This window comes from Oncorhynchus clarkii, chromosome 5 (genome assembly GCF_045791955.1).
Source record: "Oncorhynchus clarkii lewisi isolate Uvic-CL-2024 chromosome 5, UVic_Ocla_1.0, whole genome shotgun sequence".
Taxonomy (NCBI): Eukaryota; Metazoa; Chordata; class Actinopteri; order Salmoniformes; family Salmonidae; genus Oncorhynchus; species Oncorhynchus clarkii.
The window spans coordinates 7,237,655-7,264,853 of NC_092151.1; the positions used below are offsets into that span (position 1 = coordinate 7,237,655).

The 27,199-nt window shown below is 44.6% G+C and overlaps 1 protein-coding gene across 1 annotated transcript; it reads right to left on the reverse strand.

Moving 5' to 3' along the window:
* Positions 1 to 2,411: 2,411 nt before the first annotated feature.
* LOC139408282 (zinc finger and BTB domain-containing protein 43-like) lies at positions 2,412 to 16,001 on the reverse strand. Its single transcript, XM_071151987.1, has 3 exons — positions 15,907 to 16,001; positions 7,033 to 11,960; positions 2,412 to 6,980 (listed from the first exon to the last, which is right to left on the reverse strand). The coding sequence occupies exon 2, from the start codon at positions 11,939 to 11,941 to the stop codon at positions 10,520 to 10,522; it is 1,422 nt and encodes a 473-aa protein (XP_071008088.1). The 5' UTR covers positions 11,942 to 11,960; positions 15,907 to 16,001; the 3' UTR covers positions 2,412 to 6,980; positions 7,033 to 10,519.
* Between the last annotated feature and the right edge of the window lie 11,198 nt (positions 16,002 to 27,199).

The following is a 27,199-nucleotide window of genomic DNA, read 5'->3' on the forward strand; positions in this document are numbered from 1 at the left end:
TGTTACATTAGTTAGTGATCCGTTACATTACTTAGTGATCCGTTACATTACTTAGCGATTTGTTACATTAGTTAGTGATTTGTTACATTGCTTAGTGATGCGTTACATTAGTTAGGGATTTGTTACATTAGTTAGTGATTTGTTACATTACTTAGTGATCCGTTACATTAGTTAGTGATCCGTTACATTAGTTAGTGATTTGTTACATTAGTTAGTGATCCGTTACATTAGTTAGTGATTTGTTACATTACTTAGTGATTTGTTACATTGCTTAGTGATGCGTTACATTAGTTAGTGATTTGTTACATTGCTTAGTGATGCGTTACATTAGTTAGTGATTTGTTACATTGCTTAGTGATGCGTTACATTAGTTAGTGATTTGTTACATTACTTAGTGATTTGTTACATTGCTTAGTGATGCGTTACATTAGTTAGTGATTTGTTACATTAGTTAGTGATCCGTTACATTAGTTAGTGATTTGTTACATTACTTAGTGATCCGTTACATTAGTTAGTGATCCGTTACATTAGTTAGTGATTTGTTACATTACTTAGTGATCCGTTACATTACTTAGTGATCCGTTACATTAGTTAGTGATTTGTTACATTACTTAGTGATCCGTTACATTACTTAGTGATCCGTTACATTAGTTAGTGATTTGTTACATTACTTAGTGATCCGTTACATTACTTAGTGATCCTTTACATTAGTTAGTGATTTGTTACATTACTTAGTGATTTGTTACATTAGTTACTGATTTGTGAAATTAGAGTTTTGTTACATTACTTAATGATCTGTTACAGTAGTTAGTGATTCTTCATATTAGTTAGTGGTCCGTTACATTACTTAGTGATCCGTTACATTAGTTAGTGATCCGTTACATTAGTTAGTGATTTGTTACTTTAGTTAGTTAACCGTTACATTACTTTGTGATCCGTTACATTAGTTAGTGATCCGTTACATTAGTTAGTGATTCGTTACATTAGTTAGTGATCCGTTACATTACTTAGTGATCCGTTACATTACTTAGTGATTTGTTACTTTAGTTAGTTAACCGTTACATTACTTTGTGATCCGTTACATTAGTTAGTGATCCGCTACATTACTTAGTGATCCGTTACATTACTTAGTGATTTGTTACTTTAGTTAGTTAACCGTTACATTACTTTGTTATCCGTTACATTAGTTAGTGATCCGTTACATTACTTAGTGATTTGTTACATTACTTAGTGATTCGTTACATTAGTTGGGGATTTGTTACATTCGTTAGTGATTTGTGAAATTAGAGTTTTGTTACATTACTTAGTGATCCGTTACATTAGTTAGTGATTCTTTGCATTAGTTAGTGGTCCTTTACATTACTTAGTGATCCGTTACAGTAGTTAGTGATTCTTTGCATTAGTTAGTGATCCATTACATTACTTAGTGATCCTTTACATTACTTAGTGATCCTTTACATTACTTAGTGATCCGTTACATTAGTTAGTGATTTGTTACATTAGAGTTTTGTTACATTACTTAGTGATCCATTACAGTAGTTAGTGATCCGTTACATTAGTTAGGGATTTGTTACATTAGTTGGTGATTTGTTACATTAGTTGGTGATTTGTTACATTAGAGTTTTGATACATTACTTAGTGATCCATTACATCACTTAGTGATCCGTTATATTAGTTGGTGATTTGTTACATTACTTAGTGATCTGTTACATTAGTTGGTGAATTGTTACATTAGTTAGTGAATTGTTACATTAGTTAGTGAATTGTTAAATTAGTTAGTGAATTGTTACATTAGTTAATGATTTGTTACATTAGTTAGTGAATTGTTACATTAGTTAATGATTTGTTACATTAGTTAGTGATCCGTTACATTAGTTAGCGATGTGTTTCATAACTTAGCAGTAAAGCACCATACTGTCACAATGATGACATTATCAGTATGATGATGATGTCATGTGGGTCAACCACTCGGTCATAGTAGTAGTAGTAATAGGAAGCAAACCTAATTTCTTGAGAATATTTTCTTCTAATGTCGCAAACACACAGCATTCAGTTGTCACCAAGAGCCACGTGTTTATTCCCAAACTATATCACACAAGATTTTTACATACAGACGTGTTTTAAAAAGGACCATAGAGGTCAGTTTGCTTCAGGTTCTTTTTTTGTTGCCAACAATCAGGTATGGCGGTATTGTGATTCTGTTATTGCGACAACCCTGCTACGTGATGCTTTAGATTCTAGCCAAGATGAGCCATTTTCTAACGCCACACTGTTGGTAGGTAGTTCAATGTACAAAAGCATAAGAGGGAATAGCCCGCAGGCAATATCACTGGAATAATTAAATGTAACCTGGGGAAGTAGAGGCTTCCAAACAAAAAATCCACAATGAAATGTTACACGGGGGGGGGGGGAAAAAACGTTTATTGTTGAAAACATTTATTTTTGTACAAAACATTCACAAAGTTCTTCTATAAGAAGAAAATCTCAAAATGGTGACAAAGCAAGGGTTAGGAAATGGTTCTGGAAAACTGTCCGCAACTTTCGTTAGATAGTAAAATAAATATGCTAATTTCCGTGAGGTAGTTTTAATTTAAATCACTAATATAGGGACGCATCCCAAACAAACTCAATTGCTACTATTGTTCAAACCTTATGTTTTCTTTATCCTCAAAATGAAGAATTGTATTTGAATTTTTCCAGTAATATAGTTGTAACCTGGTTCACTTTGCCAGGAGGCTGAAACTTGGCCGCAAGTGGGTCTTCCAGCAAGACAATAACCCAAAGCATCAAAATCCACAAAGAAATTGTTAATTGACCACAAAAAACAACATTTTGCAATAGCCATCTCAGTCTCCAAACTTGAACCCCATTGTAAACCGGTGGTTTCAATTGAAGAGGACAGTCCATAAGTACAGATGAAGGATATCAAGGATCTGGAAAGATTCTATATTGAGATCACTCCCAATGTGTTCTCTAACTCATAAGACATTTTTAGAAAAAGGCTCAGTGCCGTTATCTATATTTTTGAGAAAAAAGTATTACTTGTTAAACAGCAGGTAGTCTAGTAGTTATATCATTGGGCCAGTAACAGAAAGGTTGTTAGATCAAATCCCCGAGCTGACAAGGTAAAAATCCGTCGTTCTGCCCCTGAACAGACAGTTAACCCACTGTTCCTAGGCCGTCATTGTAAATAAGAATTTGTTCTTAACTGACTTGCCTAGTTAAATAAAGGTTCAATTTAATTTAAAAAAAAAAAAGCTCTTTCTCTGAGCAATTGTATTGGTATAATATAGATTTCCGATTATTATTTTTTTGCATACAATATAGCTCAAAATGTGTTTTATTTGTGCTCATCTTCACCAAGGGGCTGTCAATATTTGGAACTGACTTTGCATCTTCACGAAAGTAGCAACTAGCGCAGAATCTCACTGTCCACTTTCATTATCGATACATAAGCCTATCATTCTAAGAAATGTAATTTTCAATTGATAACTACATTTTCCCCAGATGATCCAAAAACCTACAGAACTTCTGATAAAAGTCGAACGTAAGCAAATAGCATAGTTTCAAATTCCATATGCATATCATATAGTTCAGACTTTGCATTAAATGCACCAAAGTTAGCTTTCACGTGATAAAGACTAACAACTGTTACTCTAAAATGATTGTATTTTGTTAGCGTTAGCAGCCGATACAAAAATATCATTGTATAACAGTAATAAAAAAAAATGCTGCAAAGTAATGAGAAATGACGTATTCCAGGCATTTGCAATACCTTTGTTAGTCCAGGTTCATTTAAAAACATTTCTAACAAAAACATTCCTATTATCAAGCAGTACAAATAGAGGTCAATCAATTCTGGCAAACTGACAGGTCCCCCCAAAAAATGACGTGAAGCATAAATAACGTTTTAACCTAAACCACACAAGATATTGGTGGACAGACTGTGGCAAATTCCTTGTTGTGGTATAAGTACCAATATTCACTTTTTTTTATTACAATTTCACCTTCATTCTTCAAGGATCATCTTAAATTGGGAACCCATGCTCATTCAAAAATGAAGTTATAAGTCACAATATAGCAACAATGTCAAAAACAGTCATAAATTATCTAAAAAGCAATCATTAATATATCAGTAGTAAGAAACCATATAAACTATATTCAATATGTTGATTAGCAGATTGTGTAACTACAAACTACGGGTACAGTGATCTTACATTTATTTATACCTACTTCCCAAAAACATAGTTAAACACTTGATGATAAATATGCTGAGGTTTTAGTATACAGGACCAGTCAAAAGTTTGGACACACCTACTCATTCAAAGGTTTTTCTTTATTTAAAAAAAAACTATTTTCTACATTGTATAATAATAGTAAAGACATCAAAACTATGAAATAGCACATATGGAATCATATAGTAACCCCCCCAAAAAAGTTTGTAACAAATCAAAATATATTTTATGCTGAGCACTCGTTAGCTGCTTTTCCTTCACTCTGCGGTCCAACTCATCCCAAACCATCTCAGTTGGGTTGAAGTCGGGTCATTGTGGAGGCCAGGTCATCTGATGCAGCACTCCATCAATCTCCTTGTTCAAATAACCTTTACACAGCCTGGAGGTGTGTTTTGGGTCATTGTCCTGTTGAAAAACAAATGATAGTCCCACTAAGCGCAAACCAGATGGGATGGTGTATCGCTGCAGAATGCTGTGGTAGCCATGCTGGTTAAGTGTGCACTGAATTCTAAATAAATCACTGACAGGTATTTGGTATTTTATTAGGATCAGTATCAGTGTCACCAGCAAAGCACCTCCACACCTCCTCCTCCATGCTTCACGGTGGGAACCACACATGCAGAGGTAATCCGTTAGCCTACTCTGCGTCTCACAAAGGCTCAGCAGCTGGAACCAAAAATCTCAAATGTGGACTCATTAAGACCAAAGGACAGATTTCCACGGTCTAATGTCCATTGCTCATGTTTCTTGACCCAAGCAAGTCTCTTCTTCTTATCGGTGTCCTTTAGTAGTTGTTTCTTTGCAGCAATTCGACCATGAAGGCCTGATTTCACACAGTCTCCTCTGAACAGTTGATGTGGAGATGTGTCTGCTACTTAAACTCTGTGAAGAATTTATTTGGGCTGCAATCTGAGGCTGGTAAATCTAATGAACTTATCCTCTGCAGCAGAGGTAACTCTGGGTCTTCCTTTCCTGTGGCGGTCCTCATGAGAGCCACTTTCATCATAGCGCTTGATGGTTTTTGTGACTGCACTTCGAAGAAACTTTCAAAGTGCTTGAAATGTTCCATATTGACTGACTGTCATGTCTTAAAGTAATGATGGACTGTCGTTTCTCTTTACTTATTTGAGCTGTTCTTGCCATAATATGGACTTGGTCTTTTACCAAATAGGGATATCTTCTGGACACCATCCCTACCTTGTCACAACACAACTGATTGGCTCAAATGCATTAAGAAGGAAATAAATTCCACAAATGAACTTTTAAGAAAAGTACACCTGTTAATTAAAATGCATTCTAGGTGACTACCTCATGAAGCTGGATGAGAGAATACCAAGAGTGTGCAAAGCTGTCATCAAGGCAAAGGGTCGCTGCTAATCTCACATATAAAATATATTTAGATTTGTTTTACACTTTTTTGGTTACTACATGATTCCATGTGTTATTTCATAGTTTACAATGTAGAAAATAAAGAAAAATCCTTGAATGAGTAGGTGTGTGCAAACTTCTGTCTGGTACTGTATGTCTTTGAGGTTTCCGGTTAAATATATCAATTGTAGCCTCCCGGGTGGCGCAGTGGTATAGGGCACTGCATCGCAGTGCTAGCTGTGCCACCAGAGACTCTGAGACTCCGTCCGGGTTAGGGAGGGTTTGGCCGGTAGGGGTGTCCTTGTCTCATCACGCATTAGCGACTCCTGTGGCGGGCCGGGAGCAGTGCACGCTAACCAGGTCGCCAGGTGCACGGTGTTTCCTCCGACACATTGGTGCGGCTGGCTTCCGTGTTGGATGCGTGCTGTGTTAAGAAGCAGTGCGGCTTGGTTGGGGTGTGTTTCGGAGGACGCATGGCTTTCGACCTTCGTCTCTCCCGAGCCAATACGGGAGTTGTAGCGATGAGACAAGATACTAACAATTGGATACCACGAAATTGGGGAGAAAAAGGGGTAACATTTTTACAAAAATTATATATATATATAAATTGTTGTTTGGAAATATAATTGAATTAATCACAAACCTAGCGAGCATAAAACAGCAGACTTGAAACGCCAGGCATCATTTAAAATTATTGTTGTATTATGTTACAGACAATCTTTATGTGGCTGACTGTACGAACATGTAGGCTAGCTAACAGGTAGCCTACTGGCAGAAAGTCATGCTCTAGTTCAAACTAGGTTTGAGTGCCTCTATATATACATACAGTGCCTTCAGAAAGTATTCACACCCCTTGACTTTTTCCACATTTTGTTGTGTTACAGCCTGAATTTAGTTCAGGAGTAGAAATTGGCTTAACAAGTCATATAATAAGTTTATTATTTTTTTTAATTACCACCTCATCTTTGTACCCCACACATACAATTATTTGTAAGGCCACTCAGTCGAGCAGTGAATTTCAAACACAGATTCAACCACAAAGACCAGGGAGGTTTTCCAATGCCTTGCAAAGAAGGACACCTATTGGTACATGGGAAAAAATAAAAAAGCAGACATTGAATATCCCTTTGAGCATGGTGAAGTTATTAATTACACTTTGGATGGTGTATCAATACAACCAGTCACTACAAAGATACAGGCATCCTTCCTACCTCAGTTGCCAGAGAGGAAGGAAACCGCTCAGGGATTTCACCATGAGGCCAATGGTGACTTTAAAACACTTACAGAGTTCAATGGCTGTGAAAACTGAGGATGAATCAACAACGTTTTAATTACGCCACAATACTAACCGAATTGACAGGTGGAAAAGAAGGAAGCCTGTACAGAATACAAATATTCCAAAATATGCATCCTGTTTGCAACAAGGCACTAAAGTAATACTGCAAAAAAATGTGGTAAAGCAATTCACTTTTTGTCCTGAATACAAAGTGTTATGTTTGGGGAAAATCCAATACAACACATTACTGAGTAGCACTCCATATTGTCAAGCACAGTGTTGGTTGTATCATGTTATGGGTATGCTTGTAATTGTTAAGGACTGGGGAGTTTTTCAGGATGAAAAATAAAACAGAATGGAGCTAAGCACAGACAACATTCTAGAGGAAAACCTGGTTGTCTGCTTTCCACCAGACATTGGGAGATTAATTCATCTTTCAGCAGGACAATAACCTAAAACACAAGGCCAAATCTACACTGGAGTTGCTTGCCAAGAAGACAGTGAATGATCCTGAGTGGATGAGATACAGTTTGACTTAAATCTACTTGAAAATCTATGGCAAGACCTGAAAATGGTTGTCAAGCAATGATCAACAACCCATTTGACTGAGCTTGAAGAATTTTGAATTGGAATAATGGGCAAATGTTGCACAATCCAGGTGTCAACAGCTCTTAGAAACTCACCCAGAAAGACTCACAGCTGTAATCGCTGCCAACGGTGCTTCTACAAAGTATTGACTCAGGGGTGTGAATACTTATGTAAATGAGATATTTCTGTATTGTCAAAAAACATGTTTTCACTTTGTTATTATGGGATGTTGTGTGTTGATGGGTGAGAAAATATCTATCTAATCCATTTTGAATTCACAACTAAACGTAGAATTAGTCAGGAGGTAGAATACTTTCTGAAGGCACTGTACATATTTGGAGTGCCTCAAAGAATGCTATTTCCAAAATTGAAATGTGTATCTCATTTAAAAAGAGGCAATCTGCAATTGCTTACATCCATTTTTGGACTTGAAGAATATAACTTATGCCTCTGAGCTTGTTCAACTGTCCTACCCGCATCAGAACCCAACATATAATCTTATTTTACACCAATGTTTGCAAACAATGTAAACCAACACTATATATCCTCAAACCATGGTTAAAACTATCATGTTGATATCATGGATGTTCAGTCCTGGCATCCACAGCTCCGTCTACGAATTTGAGAGCAGTTACATTTCTCCAGCGCCGTCCCTCAACTTTTAACAGAAACAGGGGGCGGAGAGAACTCTTTGTTATTGTTTCAACTACTGATCGCCCCTTTAAACTAAAGTATGTTCAAAACGGCAAATAGAATGCACAAATCAATATCAAAAGCACTATTCCATAGCTCAGTATCCTCATGTTTTATTGACCTAACTACAGTACATTGGCACACCTCAACATCATGTAAACCTACCATAATTTCCTACAAATGTACCAGTATGTCCAAGATACATTGTCTCATTTACACGATCCCCCCCCCAAAAAAAAAAACATCAATAAATTAGATATTTATACACAATTATTTTTGAAGTGATAGATATGATAAAGTCATTGGATGGCAAACGACATGTGAGGTTTCAAAATGAAGACTCATCAGGGGAATCGCTGGCTAATTGATATGATGAACAGCACTGCTCTCCCAACATCCAGACACCTGAGGAAAGGGACACTTTCTAAATGAGGGGGACTGAAGGAAATAAGAATAATCCTCATCCACATAGTTAACAAAAGAAAGGCCCATTTTTTTTTAAACAGTAAATGTAATGGCTGTGGTTGTGTCTATGTGAGAACATTGAGGTAACGTAGACCCCACATTGGATGTGTGACCAAACACATTCTTGCTCCAAAGTCAATTTACATACACTCCACATCGCTCCTGTTAAGTAGCTGCAGTCCATTCCGGAAATTATTCAGAGCCCTTGACTTTGTCCACATTTTGTTACGTTACAGCCTTATTCTAAAATAGATTAAATACATTTTAAAAATCCTTATAAATCTACACACAATACCCCCATAAAGATCATCCTTGAGATGTTTCTACAACTTGATCAGAGTCAACCTGTGGTAAATTCTATTGATTGGACATTATTTGGAAAGGCACACACCTGTCTATATAAAAGGTCCCACAGTTGACAGTGCATGTCAGAGCAAAAACCAAGCCATAGAGCTCCGAGGCAGGATTTTGTCGAGGCACAGATCTGGGGAAGGGTACCAAAAACATTCTGCAGCATTGAAGGTCCCAAAGAACAGAGTGGTCTCCATCATTCTTAAATGGAAGAAGTTTGGAACCACCAAGACTCTTCCTAGGGGGTGAAGGGCCTTGCTCAGAGGTTACCAATAACCCGATGATCATGCTGACAGAGTTCCAGAGTTCCTCTGTGGAGATGGGAGAACCTTCCAAAAGGACAACCATCTCTGCAGCACTCCACCAATCAGATCTTTATGGTAGTGGCCAGACGGAAGCCACTCCTCAGTAAAAGGCACACGACAGCCCACTTGGAGTTTGCCAAAAGGCACCCATAGGACTCTCAACCATGAGAAACAAGATTCTCTGGTCTGATGAAACCAAGATTGAACTCTTTGGCCTGAATGCCAAGCGTCACGCCTGGAGGAAACCTTGCACCATCCCTACGGTGAAGCATGGTGGTGGCAGCATCACGCTGTGGATATGTTTTTCAGCGGCAGGGACTGGGAGACTACTCAGGATCGAGAGAAAGATGAACAGAGCAAAGAACAGAGCGATCCTTGATGAAAACCTGAAAACCTGTTGCAGAGCGCTCAGGACCCCACACTGGGGCGAAGGTTCACTTTCCAACAGGACAAAGACCCTAAGCACACAGCCAAGACAGAGTAGGAGTGGCTTCGGGACAAGTTCTTGAATGTCCTTGAGTGGCCCAGCCAGTGCCCGGACTTGAACCCGATCGACCATCTTTGGAGTGACCTGAAAATAGCTGTGCAGAGTTTGAGAGGATCTGCAGAGAATGGGAGAAACTCCCCAAATACAGGTGTGCCAAGCTTGTAGCGTCATACCCAAGAAGACTCAAGGCTGTAATCGTTGCCAAATATGTTTCAACAAAGTACCGAGTAAAGGGGTCTGAATACTTATGTAAATGTGATATTTACATGTTTTATTTTTAATAAATTAGCAAAAACCTGTTTTTGCTTTGTCATTATGGGGTCTTGTGTGTAAATTGATAAGGGGAATAAAAAAAACGATTTAATACACTTTAGAATAAGGCTGAAACGTAACATGAGTAGGATAAAGTCAAGGGGTCTGAATACTTTCAGAATGCCCTGTATAGCAGTCCACACACCGCAGGACCTAAGGTTCTGATTCCACACAAGCAGATCTGACCAGACTACAAAGCTTTCCAGGATTCTGATCTTGGATCAGTTACATGTGATGCGTCGGTGGCTCAGGCCGCCGCTCGGATATATAATTCTAAATCCAGCTAAACTGATTGGAAGGTGGTCATCCAAGCAGCACGGTCTTAATCTGATCCCGGGACAGGCACATCTGAGCAGCCTATTCAGTGAAACTGATATGGGATAGTGGTGGAGGGGGGAGGGAGACGAGGTGAATGGTGGTTTGGAAATAACATCCGAGATCAGCAGATCTGGGCAGCCTGCTCATTGACGGCGCACCGGGCCTGATGGACCCTGGTGCAGGAGGACGTGTGACGGTTGAAGCTGTCCCGCCACATGAAGCGTTTGGCACACAGGCTGCACTCGTAGGGCTTTACGCCCGTGTGAATCTTCATGTGGCCCACCAGGTGGTGTTTCATCTTGAAACTTTTGCCACACACGGCGCAGCCGTAAGGCCGCAAGCCCAGGTGCATGCTCATGTGCCGGTCCCGCTGGCTCTTGTGAGTGAAGCTCTTGCCACACTGGCAGGGGTACAGCTTGTAGACCACTGAGGCGAAGCCTGAGTGGGAGGTCTCTTCCTGGAGGCCACCAGGGGTTCCTTCTCCCCCACCACCACTCTCCTCAACTCCAGTTGCCCCTTCTAGTAGGTCATCTTTCAGTCCAAGCGGTGTCCCGTCGGCCTTGTCGGTGGAGAAGCCCTCTATGGAGGTACCGTAGAAGTCCAGAGGATCCTCCTCCAGGCTCTCCTCCAGCTGAGCCACAGGTTTCTCATCAATGCCGTGGTCCAGGGAGCTCCTGCTGGCTGAGGCCTGGGAGTGGGTAAGTTTCAGCTGCTCAGGGTCAGTGACCGCAGGGTCCCCGCTAAAGAGGGCCCCGTCGCCCTTGCAATCTGCGCGCCTTTCTGACTTTACGTGGACCCATTTCCTGTGGCCCATGATACTGGGTGGGACATAGGCAGGTCTGGAGTACTGGTAGTCCCCCTCGCCACCCTCTTCAACGTCCCCATCCTGGCTGGCGACCTCACTACCTGAGCCATCGTGGTCGACCGGTGGCGAGCAGCTTCCGCTGGGCTGGGTGCTGTTGTTCTCCAGAGTGGGAGGGGAGAAGCTGTTCTCTAGGAGCTGGTCCATCTCCATTTTGGCAAAGCCCTCTACTGCTCCTCCTCCTCCACCATCCTCCAGGCCCATGGAGCCATCCCCAGGGCTGTGGTAGCTACTGTCCCCAGGGAAAGGCCTGTCCCTCAGCCCACCAGAAGACTTGTGCACTAATGTGCTAGCGCCGCTTCCTACCACCTCTAAGAGCTCAGTGCATTTGTCCACCACGTGCCACATCTGGAGGAAGCTAGCTGCCGTGAGGAAAGCTACCACCTCGCCGGCAGGTAGGTGCAGGGTGCCCGTGTAGCAAGAGAGGAGGAGACGTTCGAACACGCACGGGTGCATGACGTCAGGTAAAACGCAGCGGGCGCTGTTTTTAAGGAGCACTTGGTCGCAGAAGTAGGGCGAACTGGCGGCCAAGATGGCCCGGTGAGCACGGTACTGGTGTCCCTGGATGACTACGATGATGTCACAGAGCTGGCCCCTCTGCCGCTGCTGGTTGAGCTTCTGCAGCATGGTTCCGGAGAAGTTTGGGAAGTCCACGCGGAGCACATTCCCCTCAGACTCCATGGCAGCCAGGGGTCTAGATCTAGAATATGTAGAACATGAACAGGTCATTAATTGTGTTGATGTTAACTATGTGGGTTATAGATTTACACTGAGTATACCAAACATTAGGCCCAACGTCCTAATATTGAGTTGCACCTCCCGCCCTTTGCCCTCAGAACACTCTCAATTCGTTGTCGAAAGCATTCCATAGGGATGCTGACCCTTGTTAGCCACAGTTATGTCAAGTTGGCTGGATGTCCTTTGGGTGGTGGACCATTCTTGATACACACGGGAAACTGTTGAGTGTGAAAAACCCTGCAACGTTGCAGTTCTTGACGCAAACCGGTGCGCCTGGCATCTACTACCATACCCTGTTCAAAGGCACTTAAATATGTTGTCTTGTCCATTCGCTCTCTGAATGGCACACATACACAATCCATGTCTCAATTGTCTCAAGGCTTAAAAATCCTTCTTTAACCTGTCTCCTCCCCTTCATCTACACTGACTGAAGTGGATTTAACAATAAGGGATTATAGCTTTCACCTTTTTCCAGTATGTGTCATGGAAAGAGCAGGTGTTCTTAATGTTTTGTACAGTCAGTGTAGATCAGAACAAATAAAACATAAAAGGATAGTTCATGCAAAGTCTATATGTGGGTCTGAATGCCTTACCTTGAGTTGTGTCTGAAGGCCCATGGTGACAGAATCTGAAAATTTCTTCCGGCGACAGCTTGGAGTTAGCATATGAGTGGAAACAGCCGAAACCAATGTTATCAAAGCTGCACTGCAAGCCACAACTTCCTGTATGTCAATACTCGCAAAGAACCTGTCCACGTTTTCTTCGCCGTGAGACTGTTGTTATTTTTTTTCGCTAGATATACAGTGGGGCAAAAAAAGTATTTAGTCAGCCACCAATTGTGCAAGTTCTCCCACTTAAAAAGATGAGAGAGGGCTGTAATTTTCATCATAGGTACACTTCAACTATGACAGACAAAATGAGAAGAAAAAAATCCAGAAAATCACATTGTAGGATTTGTTATGAATTTATTTGCAAATGATGGTGGAAAATAAGTATTTGGTCAATAACAAAAGTTTATCTCAATACTTTGTTATATACCCTTTGTTGGCAATGACAGAGGTCAAACGTTTTCTGTAAGTCTTCACAAGGTTTTCACACACTGTTGCTGGTATTTTGGCCCATTCCTCCATGCAGATCTCCTCTAGAGCAGTGATGTTTTGGGGCTGTTGCTGGGCAACACGGACTTTCAACTCCCTCCAAAGACTTTCTATGGGGTTGAGATCTGGAGACTGGCTAGGCCACTAGGTCCCCCCCGCGTGGTTCTGGGATTTTTGCTCACCGTTCTTGTGATCATTTTGACCCCACTGGGTGAGATCTTGCGTGGAGTCCCAGATCGAGGGAGATTATCAGTGGTCTTGTATGTCTTCCATTTCCTAATAATTGCTCCCACAGTTGATTTCTTCAAACCAAGCTGCTTACCTATTGCAGATTCAGTCTTCCCAGCCTGGTGCAGGTCTACAATTTTGTTTCTGGTGTCCTTTGACAGCTCTTTGGTCTTGGCCATAGTGGAGTTTGGAGTGTGACTGTTTGAGGTTGTGGACAGGTGTCTTTTATACTGATAACAAGTTCAAACAGGTGCCATTAATACAGGTAACGAGTGGAGGACAGAGGAGCCTATTAAAAGAAGAAGTTACAGGTCTGTGAGAGCCAGAAATCTTGCTTGTTTGTAGGTGACCAAATACTTATTTTCCACCATAATTTGCAAATAAATTCATTAAAAATCCTACAATGTGATTTTCTGGATTTTTTTCCTCATTTTGTCTGTCATAGTTGAAGTGTACCTATGATGAAAATTACAGGCCTCTCTCATCTTTTTAAGTGGGATAACTTACACAATTGGTCGCTGACTAAATGCTTTTTTTGCCCCACTGTATGTGATAGCTAACCTGTTCCTGGCAAAACTTTATTCGTTCTCGATTCAGTGATAAAAAGTATCTTAGAAATGTCAGCTGTCCAGGTGCAGGTGTTTCTACAAATGTCAGTGAAAACTCTGAAAGATATTAAATCCATGTTTTGTACCAAGTGAGAAATGCCTCTTGAATGTGTGTAGATCTTTGTTTTGGTAGCACTGTGTGGCCGCGTCACATAGAAACAACTAGTTCCTGCAAAGACGTTGGGAAATGCAAGATGCCTGGCAGCTTAAATGACGAGGGAACTCCTCACTTGGTGCCAAATGTGGATTTGAAATCTTTCTGAGTTTTCGTGGGTTTTTGTAGAACCACCGTCAATTGGACATGGACATTTGAAACATACTTTTTTCCCCCGAATCGAGAACAAAGGAAGTTTTGCCAAAAACAGGTTAGTTGAACAATCTATGGCGTCGTTTTATATAGGGCTTTCCTGTAATGACCATCATGGTAACATAGTTATCACATATCTGGTGTACAAACTGGTAGCTCCAGCTTTGATAACATCGGATTGGCTGTTTCCACTCATGGAAAACTGATTATGCTAATATGCTAACTCCAGGCTGTTAGCCAGAAGTAGATAATGCATAATTGTGGATTCTGTCATCATGGGCCTTCAGACACAACTCAAGGTAAAGGTAATTTGATCCAAATATAGATTTTGCATGAACTATCCTTTTAATTGTGTTGAAGTTAACTACGTGTGTTCTATTTCCTGTATTGTTTAAGATCAAGTTTTATTTGAGACATCCACTTATACAGGGAAAATGCTTAACTTGCAAGCCCTACCCAACAGTGCAGTATTCAATATAAACAAGTAGAACTAATAACAAAATAAGAATAAAAAAAACCCCACAATAAATAAGAGAGGAAGATATATACAGGGTCAGTTATGTACAAGGCCAGCTACATATAGGGTCAGCTATATACAGAATCAGTGCCAGTGCCACAGAGAGGAAGCTATATACATGGTAAGTGCCAGTACCACATGTACAATGTGCAGAGATACTGGAGTATTGAGGTAGATATGTACATGTACCCACATTAAAAAAATACTACAGTACTTACTATAGAATTATATAGTATACTGTAGAATACTATACTGCAGATTGTAGTATCGCTTGATCATGTGTAGTACCTACTATAGAATGTTGCAGTATACTGTATAATACTATAGTAAATACTATAATATTATCCTCAAAAAAGTACTTTAATAAATACTACAATAATGTTTGCAAAAACACTACACTTTTTAAAGTATATTAAATACTACTGTTTTAAATTTGCACCCTGCCTATTCCTTTCCCCCATATTGCAATTTGTGCCACCCATAAGTTTAAAAAAACAAGCTACAATCCAAGTATAGACAATATATTGTGTTCCCTACAGGTAATAGAAAAGAAAGACCACAGTCCTATCGATCTACAAGTTATAGAACATAATACCAGTAAACGTTCACTCCCACTTAGCTAGGAGATGCGATAAAAACACAACATCTATGATTAACTATCCATGCCAATTTATAAGACCGTAGCGACATATTCCATAATCATATTCATCAAAGGAGACCACACGGAGTAGCTTCAACTTGCTAAAGATGGCCATTATCATTTACATACGTGGGGTGTGCACTCAATAATGGTACTCAATGATATAAGCTGTGACCAACAAAATACAATTGAAAACTCCATTAGGTAAAAACGTAGGTAAGCTATATAGCTTTTGATTTCAACATCGGCAAACTGTTATGTGCCCACCTATTTGCATACCGAATACTACGTTGCAAGTGTCACATTTCCATTTTCCTTGTGATTCACCCGATCCTGAAAAATCATGTTGCAGAAGCTGGATAGCTAGGCTAGCCTATGGCGCTAACCAAGTAGCCATGCACTGAATACATCAAATCCTGACGATTAAGATGAATTTCTAAGTTTTCAAGAATGACTGGCCATACGTCAATATCTCGGTATTGTACGTGCATGAAACATAGAGTTGTCTCACCTTCGATTTCATTTCTATCTCTTGATTTAGAATACAACAGTCGCTTCTCTTCCGAGTTCCACTGGAAATCTTTCAGCCCACGTCATCACGTAACCAAGAATCGCATGGCGCATGATGAGCAATGTAAACAAACCCGCCCCCAGCCCGCCCTCACTGTCTGGGTTGCCAGATGAGTCGGAATCATGGTTGGAGGAGGGCCTTCTAAAAACGTGGCAGGTTTATCGGACAGATTCTTACTTCTGTAGATTCATACATAATGTTGGCATACAACAATGTCCCCCCCCCCCCCCTAAATTCTTAAAGTTCAAATCATGTCTTTTAAATGACATATTTGAGTTCATCTCATCCGAAAGAAAACACATATTAAATACAACCCTGATGTGCAACGTAGTGAGACGATGAGCTGATATTTGGCAGAAAAAAAACGAAAAGGAAGAAGTTATTTGGCAGGACATTCTTGAAAAATACCTATTGGAAACGTTGGGTGTATATGGTTCTAAATGAATGAAAATACTAAGCATATGACTTTGATATCCTGCGCATGCTTTTCCCTGTGGTTATATTTGTATATTCTTGAGACCACAATGATGCCTCTTTGCATGATAAAAAAAAAAGAACATGGGGGGGGGGGTTATTTATGAAATGACGTGTGAACAACACTTGGTGGCAGTACAGGCTAACCTGAGAGAGCTTTCAGACGATGGTTTCTCAGTTTGAGACCTTTCCCAGGACAGGCATAACCTTTGAACCTGAAATGTTTTCAAATCAAATTTTGAGCTGAGGTAAAATAACAAAAGAGGGGCTGTATACAGGGGGTACCGGTACAGAGTCAATGTGAGGGGGCACCGGATAGTCGAGGTAATTGAGGTTATATGTACATGTAGGTAGAATTATTAAAGTGACTTAATAACTAGTGAAAAGGTGAAGGATGATGAACGTTCATGTTTCTCTGGAGAACGTTATTATCATGCATTGTAATATTGTTTGGACCACTTTACACCACCATTCAGTCAACATTAGGTTAAATGTGAATTTTATTTTTAATCATGCATGCCTAGTATTGTCAGTTCAACTTTATGCCCCCCCCCCCCCCCCCCCCCCCCTTCTCTGCAAATCCTCTCAAGCTCAGTCAAGTTGGATGGTGAGCGTTGCTGCACAGCTATTTTCAGGTCTCTCCAGGGATGTTCAATCGGGTTCAAGTCTGGGATCTGGCTGGGCCACTCAAGGACATTCGGAGACTTGTCCCGAAGCCACTCCTGCGCTGTCTTGGCTGTGTACTTAGGGTCGTTGTCCTGTTGGAAGGTGAATCTTTGCCCCAGTCTGAGGTCCTGAGCACTCTGGAGCAGGTTTTCATCAAGGATCTCTCTGTACTTTGCTCTGTTCATCTTTCCCTCAATCTTAACAAGTCTCTCTGTCCCTGATGCTGAAAAAACATCCCCACAACATGATGCTGCCACCACCATGCTTCACAGTAGGGATGGTGACATGTTTCCTCCAGACGTGACCCATGGCATTCAGGCCAAAGTGTTCAATCTTGGTTTCATCAGACCAGATAATCTTGTTTCTCATGGTCTGAGAGTCCTTGAGGTGCCTTTTGGCAAACTCCAAGCGGGCTGTCATGTGCCTTTTACTGAGGAGTGGCTTCCGTCTGGCCTTTATGGTAGAGTGCTGCAGAGATGGTTGTCCTTCTGGAAGGTTCTCCCATCTCCACAGAGGACCTTCAATGCTGCAGAAATGTTTTGGTACCCTTCCCCAGATCTGTGCCTCGACACAATCCTGACTCGGAGCTCTACGGACAATTCCTTCAACCTCTTGGCTTGGTTTTTGTCAACTGTGGGACCTTATATAGACAGGTGTGTGCCTTTCCAAATCATGTCCAATCAATAGAATTTACCACAGGTGGACTCCAATCAAGTTGTAGAAATATCTCAAGGATGATTAATGGAAACAGGATGCATCTGAGCTCAATTTCGAGTCTCATAGCAAAGGGTCTGAATACTTATGTAAATAAGTTCCTTTTTTAAACTTTTATATTTTTAAACCAGTTTTCCCTTTGTCATTATGGAGTATTGTGATGTCATTATGGGGTATTGTGATGTCATTATGGAGTATTGTGATGTCATTATGGAGTATTGTGATGTCATTATGGGGTATTGTGATGTCATTATGGAGTATTGTGATGTCATTATGGAGTATTGTGATGTCATTATGGGGTATTGTGATGTCATGATGGAGTATTGTGATGTCATTATGGAGTATTGTGATGTCATTATGAAGTATTGTGATGTCATTATGGAGTATTGTGTGTAGATTGATGAGGGAAAAAAAAATTGAATCCATTTTAGAATAAGGCTGTAAAGTAACAACATGTGGAGAAAGTCAAGGGGTCTGAATACTTCCCGAATGCACTGTATATATATATTTTCCTGCATATCTAAACATACCGCTTGAGCTGTCTGTATCCTTCTGACTGGTGGTCCTTTTTTTAAAGAAACTTAACATGCTTCTCTGCATCTCTACTAAAATCTGGGTAAAATATTGAAAGGAACGTGAGTCTTATTCAGTACATTTAGTTATTGCTTGCTTTTCTAAAGTCTACCAACTTTGCAAACAGGCATGCCAGCCAAGATACAGGTAACTGACCAAATAATGGAAACACTTGAGTAAATGTGGAATGCAAAGTACTGTATATTGAAAGCAGGCACTTCCACACAGGAGTGGTTCCTGAGTTAATTAAGCAATTCAAATCCCATCATGCTTAGGGTCATATATAAAAATGCTGGGCAGGCTATAATTTTTTTCCACCATGACTATGCCCCCATAGGATGCCAATGCCCCCATCCACAGGGCACGAGTGGTCACTGAAAGGTTTGATGAGCATGACAACGGTGTAAGCCACATGCCATGGCGGTCTCAGTCACCAGATCTCAATCCAATTGAACACTTATACAAGGCGGGTGCGATAGCATTTTCCACCACCATCAACAAAAACCCCAAATGATGGTATACCTCGTGGAAGAATGGTGTCTCATCCTTTCAATAGAGTTCAAGACACTTCTTGAATCCATACCAAGGTGCATTGAAGCGGTTCTGGTTCTTAATGGCCCAACGCCCTGTTGAGACACTTTATGTTGGCAGTTACATGTAGTTATTCTAACTTGATTGATAGCCTGAAATGGCTTCTTGGTAGCTATGAGGCTGGGAGATAGGTTGAGGGGCTAAAGACAACTTCATTAAATTGGTAAGTGGCAGTATTACAGTTAAAACGACAAGAACAATTTATTTTTTTTATTTTATTTTTAAACAGGACAGATCGGGTAGCACGTGCCTCTGTGCCCCCTACGGGCATGACACATCTGCACGCACACACACACACACACACACACACGCACACACGCACACGCGCACGCGCACGCGCACGCGCACGCGCACACACACACACACACACACACACACAGCATTTTGAAATGGCTTTTTTGACCTCGAGGGTTGATCTTGATATCGATGATGTTTTCAAAGTAGCCCGATCAAAGAGTCTCCTGTTGAAGTTGTAATCTGTCCTGAAGTGGGCCTTTGTTGGCCTGCGCCGGCCGGTCGCTTGACCAGACATTCTTTGGCCCTGCGCTGTGTGCCCCTCCTATGCAGGGCAGGTGCAGGGATCAGAGAGGGGAGGCCTGAGCTCCTCCAGCTGGGAATGGAGCCTTACTCCTAGTATATATGTCCCAAAATGCACCCTATTTCCTATATAGTGCACTATGTTTGACCAGGGCCCTAAAGGGCTCGGTTCAAAAGTAGTGCACTATGTAGGGAAATAGAGTGCCATTTTGGGACGCAGTCAATTAGATTGAAAAAAAAACAACATTTTTGTCCTCTGCAATTTGTATTACAGAGGCCTCACTCTTACAGAGTGAGTAAAATCAGCAGATCTGTTCTTGGGTATTAGGGAGGTAGAGTGAGAGACAACAGAAGCAACTTTGTTTTTTTTTACTAATACCTGAATAATATCACACAGGACAGGTGAAGCAGCATGTTCTTATCTAACGTTGGCTAGTTACCTGAATTTGCCTCATTACTTGTCTCTTGATATGGTGAAAAGCAATAGGTGTATGCACGGCAAAACCTGTAGTGTGGAAATGAGTTAAAATCCCAATAATATTTAACAAACCTGTCGTGTTGAATTAGTTAAAAACCCATTCATATTTAAAAATCCTGCAGTGTGGAATGAGTTAACTCAATAATATTTACAAAACCTTTAGTGTGGAAATGAGTTAAAAACCTAACAATATTTAACAAACCTGTCGTGTGGAATTAGTTAAAAACCCAATAATATTTAACAAACCTGCGGTGTGGAATGAGTTAACTCAATAATATTTACAAAACCTGTAGTGTGGAAATGTGTTAAAAACCCAATAATATTATACACACCTGTAGTGTGGAAATGTGTTAAAAACCCAATAATATTATACACACATGTAGTGTGGAAATGAGTTAAAAACCCAATAATATTTACAAAACCTGTAGTGTGGAAATGAGTTAAAAACGAAATAATATTTAGCTCAAGCACCTCAATAATAACAAAAAAATACAATTATTTTTGAAATTTTCATCAAATTTTCACCAAATGTCATCCATAGAATGGTCCTGTTGAGCAAGGATTATTGACATATATGTGTATCTTAAAGAAGAAATCAGCTACTTAAATACTTTGTCTGAAATGTACTGTGACCAAAAAGAATTTGGGCCTGGATGTAAAATCAAAGATATTTGTCTTTATCAATTTATTTCTACATTGAATTACTGTATGTTAGTAGGGAGATTAAATAGACATCCAATAGCAGTTTATTTTGTTTTGTCCATAGCTGTATTATCAAATCTGCTGAAATTGAACCTTAGACATTTTTTGAAAACATGCAGGACAGTTTCAATCCAGTTGACAGTTATCAGTCCATTATCAGAGAAGTGTCTGGGATAGCAGGTGTGTTGCAGATCTGTAGGTAGCTCTGTTATCTGGCTGGGGCGGGAAAAAAAAGAATAGAAAATATTATAGAATCAAAAAAAGTAGACATGCAAGCAAATATGATACTTTAAATCTATCCATTGAGGGCAGTCCAGTGAAGGGGTGCGTGAACAACAGCTGTGTTTGAACAGTCCTGTATGATGTTTGGCCTTCTTGCTGTAGCTGATGAAATATACATGGGCCTTTGTGAGAGGGTCCAAACGTTTATATTGCCTCTGCTATCTGGAGAAGGACTGATAGGACGAGCAGATAATTCCATCAAACGCACAAAAGCAATAAATCTGATTTAATTATTAGGCATACAATATTGGATTCATTGGGTGGAAAAGAGATCAGCTGAATGGAAGGTAGAAGGGGTAGATTACACGGTCTGAGGAAGTGTGTGTGTGTGTGTGTGTGTTGGGGGGTTAATTTGCTTAGGGTCTGAACACAAGATAACAGGATTGTATATTGAAACAATTCACCTTCTCTGCTAAGACTGATCCTCACATCAACGAATCTTCTTAACATTTAAACTGACATTTTTATGAATGCCATATTTGTTTAAATTCATTAAAATAAATGGTAAGTGAAGGTTTATAGCCCCTTTTTTATTCTAGTATGAAATGAGTCGTTTAGGAGATAAGATATTCAGTTTAACTGGGGCTTGGTGAATAAACAAAGAAGAAACTGATTGAACACAATGGCGGGTGATTGCCACCTCCGCATGTTCAGTTCGGAATGTCCATTTTGGATCTGTCAGCCACGGTTCCGCTGAGGTTGAAGCGTCCGTACAGAGAGCCAGCGAAGCGTGGCGCGGGCAATGCTTCGGCACGACATAAACCTGAGCCTAGCGTGCGGTGGATCAGGGACTACTCACGCCATCCAGGTCATCCCTGGCCCACCACACTCTGAAACATTGCACAGAGAGATGTTAGGCAACAGAGGTACAAGAAGAACAAAAAAAAAAAATCATACTGTATAAAAGTTGTGTTAATACCTTGTGATCCCAACTCACTATTTAAAATGTTGAATTTATCTTACACACTACAGTATAAGCCACAAATATGCAGATTATTGCATAGAATTCATAGAATTCTATTTTATTAATGATGTACATTTTCCTGCCATACCCTTTTCTGGGTGTCTATTGCCTTTATTTAGTCTGTTGATTTTCTTGGTTTACTTTTCCTTAGTTTGCCATGGATTGAGAGAATTCAGCACCATGCCTTACCCAAGGACTAGTGTGTGGCGTTTTGCCAGCCGACACAGGGTTTTTTACAATCAAAAAGCCTTTTACTCCACAATGCAATAAAGATAAACGTATAGTGCCTTCATCGCTGCAGTCCAGGCCTTAGCTTCTCAACACTTGTGTCAAATAGATAGTCAGGCCAAGTATCTTTTGTTTAGATAAACCATGCGATATGTGATGGGGTAAAGTGATAGATGCAAACATTGAAAATATCAGTAGCTGCAAACAATGGATTTTGGAACAGCAAATTATGTCTGGGTGTGAAGTGCCTCGCCTCAATAGAGCCAGATACACTGAAGGGCATTTTATCCCTGACAGTCCCAAATCTGTGAAATTATTGTGTGGGGTGTTAGCATTGGTTGAAGCATAATGTTAAATTCAAATCTCCCTACCATCATATCTAAGCCAATAGGACACCAATCTCAATTAAATTAGCAAATCAACTTGATTTGGAGGTACACAACCCATTCCCCGTCTCTGTCATGAGCCGTCCGGCTGTTACCAAGAACCACATACCGAATTTTAAAAAAAAGGGTCATTAGTAATTTAGTTTTCAGAGTATTTTCTGCGCCTACCTAGCTCAAATTCAAGATGACGGATTAAAACGAGACCATAGCGTGTCACGTTCTGACCTCTATTTCCTTTGTTTTTGTATTTATTTAGTATGGTCAGGGCGTGAGTTGGGTGGGCAGTCTATGTTCGTTTTTCTATGTTTTGGGTCAGTTCTATGTTTTCGGCCTAGTATGGTTCTCAATCAGAGGCAGGTGTCTTTAGTTGTCTCTGATTGAGAATCATACTTAGGTAGCCTGGGTTTCACTGTTTGTTTGTGGGTGATTGTTCCTGTCACTGTGTTTGTTGTCACAGGATAGGCTGTATAGGTTTTCACGTTCCGTTTGTTGTTTTGTAGAGTTAAGTTATTTCATGTATCGTTCAGTTTCCATTAATTAAAGAACATGAGTAACCACCACGCTGCGCTTTGGTCCGCTTCTTCTCCTCCTATAGACGAACACCGTTACAGAATCACCCACCACAACAGGACCAAGCGGTGTGGTAATGGGCAAAGGAGAAAGCAGCAGCAGGAGCAGCGCGAGGAGGATTGGACATGGGAGGACGAACTAGACGGTAAAGGACCTTGGGCTCAGCCAGGAGAGTATCGCCGCCCCAAGGAAGAACGGGAGGCGGCGAAAGCGGAGAGGCGCTGGTATGAGGAGGCAGCGCGGCGTCGTGGATGGAAGCCCGGGAGTCAGCCCCAAAAATTTCTTGGGGGGGGGCTAACAGGGAGTATGGCTACGCCAGGTAGGAGACCTGAGCCAACTTCCTGTGGTTACCGGGGGGCTAGAGAGACCGGGCAGGCACCGTGTTATGCTGTGGAGCGCACGGTGTCCCCAGTGCGGGTGCACAGCCCGGTGCGGTACATTCCAGCTCCGCGTATCGGCCGGGCTAGAGTGGGCATCGAGCCAAGTGCCATGAAGCCGGCTCTACGCATCTGGTCTCCAGTGCGTCTCCTTGGGCCGGCTTACATGGCACCAGCCTTGCGCACGGTGTCCCCGGTTCGCCTGCATAGCCCAGTGCGGGCTATTCCACCTCGCCGCACTGGCAGGGCGACCGGGACCATTCAACCGGGTAGGGTTGGGCAGGCTCGGTGCTCAAGAGCTCCAGTGCGCCTGCACGGCCCGGTCTATCCGTCACCACCTCCACACCCCAGCCCTCCGGTGGCAGCTCCCCGTACCAGGCTGTCTCTCCGGCCCATCCGTCCAGAGCCTTCCTCCTCTCCAGCGCTGCCGGAGTCTCCCGCCTGTCCGGCGCTACCAGAGCCTTCCTCCTCTCCAGCGCTGCCGGAGTCTCCCGCCTGTCCGGCGCCTCTGCCGGAGTCTCCCGCCTGTCCGGCGCCTCTGCCGGAGTCTCCCGCCTGTCCGGCGCCTCTGCCGGAGTCTCCCGCCTGTCCGGCGCCTCTGCCGGAGTCTCCCGCCTGTCCGGCGCCTCTGCCGGAGTCTCCCGCCTGTCCGGCGCCTCTGCCGGAGTCTCCCGCCTGTCCGGCGCCTCTGCCGGAGCCTCCCGCCTGTCCGGCGCCTCTGCCGGAGCCTCCCGCCTGTCCGGCGCCTCTGCCGGAGCCTCCCGCCTGTCCGGCGCCTCTGCCGGAGCCTCCCGCCTGTCCGGCGCCTCTGCCGGAGCCTCCCGCCTGTCCGGCGCCTCTGCCGGAGCCTCCCGCCTGTCCGGCGCCTCTGCCGGAGCCTCCCGCCTGTCCGGCGCCTCTGCCGGAGCCTCCCGCCTGTCCGGCGCCTCTGCCGGAGCCTCCCGCCTGTCCGGCGCCTCTGCCGGAGCCTCCCGCCTGTCCGGCGCCTCTGCCGGAGCCTCCCGCCTGTCCGGCGCCTCTGCCGGAGCCTCCCGCCTGTCCGGCGCCTCTGCCGGAGCCTCCCGCCTGTCCGGCGCCTCTGCCGGAGCCTCCCGCCTGTCCGGCGCCTCTGCCGGAGCCTCCCGCCTGTCCGGCGCCTCTGCCGGAGCCTCCCGCCTGTCCGGCGCCTCTGCCGGAGCCTCCCGCCTGTCCGGCGCCTCTGCCGGAGCCTCCCGCCTGTCCGGCGCCTCTGCCGGAGCCTCCCGCCTGTCCGGCGCCTCTGCCGGAGCCTCCCGCCTGTCCGGCGCCTCTGCCGGAGCCTCCCGCCTGTCCGGCGCCTCTGCCGGAGCCTCCCGCCTGTCCGGCGCCTCTGCCGGAGCCTCCCGCCTGTCCGGCGCCTCTGCCGGAGCCTCCCGCCTGTCCGGCGCCTCTGCCGGAGCCTCCCGCCTGTCCGGCGCCTCTGCCGGAGCCTCCCGCCTGTCCGGCGCCTCTGCCGGAGCCTCCCGCCTGTCCGGCGCCTCTGCCGGAGCCTCCCGCCTGTCCGGCGCCTCTGCCGGAGCCTCCCGTCTGTCCGGCGCCTCTGCCGGAGCCTCCCGTCTGCCCAGCGCCGCCCGTCTGCCCAACGCCGCCCGTCTGCCCGGCGCCGCCAGCGCCGCCCGTCTGCCCGGCGCCGCCAGCGCCGCCCGTCTGCCCGGCGCCGCCAGCGCCGCCCGTCTGCCCGGCGCCGCCAGCGCCGCCCGTCTGCCCGGCGCCGCCAGCGCCGCCCGTCTGCCCGGCGCCGCCAGCGCCGCCCGTCTGCCCGGCGCCGCCAGCGCCGCCCGTCTGCCCGGCGCCGCCAGCGCCGCCCGTCTGCCCGGCGCCGCCAGCGCCGCCCGTCTGCCCGGCGCCGCCAGCGCCGCCCGTCTGCCCGGCGCCGCCAGCGCCGCCCGTCTGCCCGGCGCCGCCAGCGCCGCCCGTCTGCCCGGCGCCGCCAGCGCCGCCCGTCTGCCCGGCGCCGCCAGCGCCGCCCGTCTGCCCGGCGCCGCCAGCGCCGCCCGTCTGCCCGGCGCCGCCAGCGCCGCCCGTCTGCCAGGGGCCGCCAGCGCCGCCCGTCAGCCAGGGGCCGCCAGCGCCGCCCGTCAGCCAGGGGCCGCCAGTGCCGCCCGTCAGCCAGGGGCCGCCAGTGCCGCCCGTCAGCCAGGGGCCGCCAGTGCCGCCCGTCAGCCAGGGGCCGCCAGTGCCGCCAGTCAGCCAGGGGCCGCCAGTGCCGCCAGTCAGCCAGGGGCCGCCAGTGCCGCCAGTGCCGCCAGTCAGCCAGGGGCCGCCAGTGCCGCCAGTCAGCCAGGGGCCGCCAGTGCCGCCAGTCAGCCAGGGGCCGCCAGTGCCGCCAGTCAGCCAGGGGCCGCCAGTGCCGCCAGTCAGCCAGGGGCCGCCAGTGCCGCCAGTCAGCCAGGGGCCGCTAGAGCCCCTCCGCCCGGAGCAGCTGCCCCTCCGTCCCGAGCAGCTGCCCCTCTGTCCCGAGCAGCTGCCCCTCTGTCCCGAGCAGCTGCCCCTCTGTCCCGAGCAGCTGTCCCTCTGTCCCGAGCAGCTGTCCCTCTGTCCCGAGCAGCTGTCCCTCTGTCCCGAGCAGCTGCCCCTCTGTCCCGAGCAGCTGCCCCTCTGTCCCGAGCAGCTGCCCCTCTGTCCCGAGCTGCTGCTTCACCTCTGTCCCGAGCTGCCCCTCTGTCCCAAGCAGCCCCTCTGTCCAGTGGGGTCATTGAGAGGGGTGGGCATGGGGAGTAAGCCACGGAGGCGGACAATACGGCGGACTAAGACAATGGCGAAGTGGGGTCCGCGTCCCGCGCCAGAGCCGCCACCGCGGACAGACGCCCACCCAGACCCTCCCCTATAGGTCAAGGTTTTGCGGCCGGAGTCCGCACCTTTGGGGGGGGGTACTGTCACGTTCTGACCTCTATTTCCTTTGTTTTTGTATTTATTTAGTATGGTCAGGGCGTGAGTTGGGTGGGCAGTCTATGTTCGTTTTTCTATGTTTTGGGTCAGTTCTATGTTTTCGGCCTAGTATGGTTCTCAATCAGAGGCAGGTGTCTTTAGTTGTCTCTGATTGAGAATCATACTTAGGTAGCCTGGGTTTCACTGTTTGTTTGTGGGTGATTGTTCCTGTCACTGTGTTTGTTGTCACAGGATAGGCTGTATAGGTTTTCACGTTCCGTTTGTTGTTTTGTAGAGTTAAGTTATTTCATGTATCGTTCAGTTTCCATTAATTAAAGAACATGAGTAACCACCACGCTGCGCTTTGGTCCGCTTCTTCTCCTCCTATAGACGAACACCGTTACATAGCGTCCATAAAGTGACCATTGGATTGAAACATTCCGGATTGACTAAATACGTAGTTGTAACAGCCTTTATTAAATGTGTAATTTATGCGTTAAGAGCTAACGATGTGCTATCTTTTTGCAGCATTTCTGACAATGCGAACATCTTTTCAGCCGAATCTCAGAGTTCTAAAACCGGCACAAGCAATTTGGTTGCTGCGCAACAGCAGCAGCTAGCTAGTAGCAGGCTAGCAGTTGTAGCTAGCTAGCTAACACCAGTCAGATGAGAAGCAAGCTCGAAGCAAAGGAAGCAAAGGTTTTTCATATGGCTGAAGTTATCTGTGTAAACTAAATCAGAGGACAAATAAATAAGATAGTGAATGTCCTTGACTGCTATAATAGTCAGTTAGCTTGCCAGTTAG